At 35.3% G+C, this 3,455-nt stretch overlaps 1 protein-coding gene across 1 annotated transcript; it reads left to right on the top strand.

The window, feature by feature from the left end:
- Nucleotides 1-1,656: 1,656 nt before the first annotated feature.
- On the top strand, nucleotides 1,657-3,235 carry LOC122064787 (salicylic acid-binding protein 2-like). Its single transcript, XM_042628537.1, has 3 exons — nucleotides 1,657-2,211; nucleotides 2,305-2,427; nucleotides 2,773-3,235. The coding sequence occupies exons 1-3, from the start codon at nucleotides 1,714-1,716 to the stop codon at nucleotides 3,136-3,138; spliced, it is 987 nt and encodes a 328-aa protein (XP_042484471.1). The 5' UTR covers nucleotides 1,657-1,713; the 3' UTR covers nucleotides 3,139-3,235.
- The last annotated feature ends 220 nt before the right edge of the window (nucleotides 3,236-3,455 follow it).

Raw genomic sequence — 3,455 nt, 5'->3', positions numbered from 1 at the left:
TGTTCCTCTCAGACCGACAGACCCTAAAGTAATAAGAGTCTCATACAACTAGATTGTTCATTTTTTGAGTTGTGAAAGACACATAAGGGGCACAAATTAGGTATGTTTATGTTTCATCTGAGACAACAGAAATTAATGCTACGTATTCATTTAAGAAGCGCAGAAGGATATCACTCACTTGATATGGTATCACTAAAATTGATGCTACCTAATTCATTTAAGAAGGACAGAAGAAAATCACTCACTAGATATGGCATCACCAAAATTGATACTACCCAATTCAGTTAAGAAGGGCAGAAGAATATCACTCATTAGAACCCAAAGATAACATAATTGGGAGATCTCTGGAGCTGACGTCTATAAATCACAGGTTTATGGTCAAATCAAATTACCTGAACCCAAAAACCATTTTGGTTCCTCATTCAATCGGATATTCAAAACTGCTCCATTTGTTCCAATGGAAGAGTATTAAAAATATGTAATTGTATAATTGAAGTTGCATCATCATCATCATCATCATCATCAAGGTTCCTTATTTTCCAAATACCACAAAATATCTATTCTTCTATGTGGACTTATGATATGAACATTCCGACTATTCGCTAGAGTGATAGAGATGATATTGTCTAAATTAGTCACATGTCAAATTTCTGGGTTTAATTCAATGGAAATCCCCTTTTCGTATTATCACACATCTGATGTGTGTCCATTCATGTGTACCAATACTTTAGACATTACTTTATATTCTCCCAATTATAAGTAAGAATAAATGATTTATATTAAAAAATATAAAAAAAAAATGGCTCATATTTGTCTTGGGATTTTTAAAAACATCACATTTCATTGTTACATGGTATTCTGATGAATTAATTTTGATAGAAAATTTGATCCATTTAACCATGGAAATAAAAATTTATAATTTATAACCATAGGCGGTCATTAAAGTGAGTGGTTGATTTTCATGCACGTTCATATAAAAAAAGGTCAAAATTTTTCAATAGGTATAGCTAATTTGCACAACAATCAAGTATTGTGAATGACTAAAATTATGACTTGTTATTTACATCGATTAAACCTTAATTTTGTCTTAAATACTACATACAAAAAAAAAATTGCAGTTAATAAATATATCAATATTAGCTTAGAGAAAATAATGTGGCTACCAAATAGTGTACAAAGAAATTGTACCCTTTATTTTTTCCTTTTTAAGATATCATATTTTTTTTTTATTAATAAGGATTAATACTTTCATTTCGCATAAATACTGTATTAAATAACTTTCAATTTTTTAAAAATCGTTTTTTATTTCAAATGTAATATTATATCAAATAACTTTTGAAAATAAGATAAACAATTAAAAAATGTTTACAGCCACTATGTTGACAATAATTTGGACCATTCGTTCACCTAATGAGATAGAATTCTAATTGCTTTTGTCTTCTTTTCCTGCCTTCTATCTTTAATTAATCCCTACCCAATCCGGAGCCAATATGGACCGATTCCAACGGTCATCCATTCAATTATTCAACCTCACTGCACACATTAATTTATACCATGAGGTTCCATTTATTTTTTTCCCACAAACCCATAAGGGGGAAAAAAAATCCCATTGCAATAAAGAAGCACCGACCCTAGTACTATAAATAGAGGTAGAGGGACGTAGAAGTTATAGACGGATAAGAGAGCTTTCTATTTAGAAATCAGAAGAGATCAATGGGTTGCTCTAGGAAGAGAGAAATGTCTTTGTCAATGGTGGTGGTGGTTCTTCTTGTCTTGTTCCAGCTCTTGCTGGCCAATGGACAAGGCCTGCCACCAGAATGCACCTTCAGCCCAGAGCCTCCATGCCCTCCAACCCCCACAGGATTGGGTCATATTGTTCTTGTCCATGGTGCAGGTCAAGGACAATGGTACTGGTATAAGGTTAAACCCATATTGGAGGCTGCAGGCTATAATGTAACAACCGTCCAACTTGGACCTTCAGTCACTTTGGCTCTTGATTCAATAGAAAATGTTACTTTCTGGAATTACTCTCAACCACTCTTTGATATTATGGAATGTATAGACCACAAGGTTTTGCTTGTGGGTCACAGTGCAGGAGGGTTAAGTATAGCTGTTGCAATGGAGATGTACCCACAGAAGATACATGGAGGTGTCTTTGTCGCTGCTTACATGCCAGATACTACACACCCCGTATCCTATGTCCTTGATATGGTATGCCTAACCCTTAATCCTTTATTACTTCTTCTTCTTATATAGTATGCATTCTTGTATTTTAAAGACAATATTTCTCTGTATGTACAACAGGGAGAGCAATATGAGCAGGACTGGGAGGATACTTGCATCAAGACTAGTGGGCTTAACGAGACCTGGTATTATTTTGGCGTTCAGTTTCTGAGCGACAGACTCTATCAAATGTGCCCTCCCGAGGTCTCTCTCTCTCTTTCAATACACTTAAAGATTTATCTACGTCAATAGTGAGATGAGATCTGTTTCATTATTAATGGAGAATAAGGTTACAATTACTCAATGTCCTCGCACCCTTTTCAGATTACTTATAAAATAGTGAAAACCCTACACAGATAATTTACCAAAATAACCATATAACCCTCGGCTTCTTAATGGTCTTTCAGAATCAACCCATTTATGTAGGGACAGAATACAAGATATTGTAACTCCAATACACATACTCTTTCTCTCTCTTTTAAGCTGGTTTTAACAAGGAACTTTTATGACAACTTCATCTTCTTCTTCTCTTTTTTATTTTTTTTGAAGGATATTGAGCTAATGTATACACAGAGAAGGCCAGGATCGTTCTTTAACAATGAATTGGCTGGAGTACAACTTACAAATGAGGGTTATGGTTCAATTGATCGATATTATATTGTAACTGGGGATGATTTAGCAACATATCCTGAATTTCAACTCCAAATGATCGCAAATTATCCAGTGAAGGAGGTGAAGACAACAGAAAGATCTGGTCATGAGGTCATGCTATCGAAGCCCTTAGAATTGTCTGCTTATATCTTAGATATTGCCAGACAATATCCTTCTTATTCTGCTAATGATGCTAAAGATACAGCTTGGGTGGAGATGAGAGCAAAACTAAATTCAATCCGACGTGGTGCCTGGTGGGCGTGACCCTTACTGGATAAAAAACCCGGTCTAATTAGTATGATTTGTTGTTGTACTACTATCTACTATCTGGCAATAAATAAATGATAACTGTGGCTTTCAATGCCTTTTTCTTTTTTTTTTTAATATATATCAATTCATTGCCAAAAATAATCCTCTCCCTATGTGGGTACCTTCCCACATGAGATCCATCCCTCCATAGGGTATGCCAATGAGTTAGAGGGGGTTTGATCCCCTATGGAGAGCTGGATACCATGTGGGGAGGTACCCACAAGGGGAGAGGATCCAAACCCTTAGGGAACTCAAGGAGCAACTCAAGGACA

Source organism: Macadamia integrifolia, unplaced genomic scaffold (assembly GCF_013358625.1).
Source record: "Macadamia integrifolia cultivar HAES 741 unplaced genomic scaffold, SCU_Mint_v3 scaffold1762, whole genome shotgun sequence".
NCBI lineage: Eukaryota > Viridiplantae > Streptophyta > Magnoliopsida > Proteales > Proteaceae > Macadamia > Macadamia integrifolia.
The sequence above is the reverse complement of the archived record's forward strand: the minus strand, read 5'-3'. Positions and strand labels throughout refer to the sequence as shown.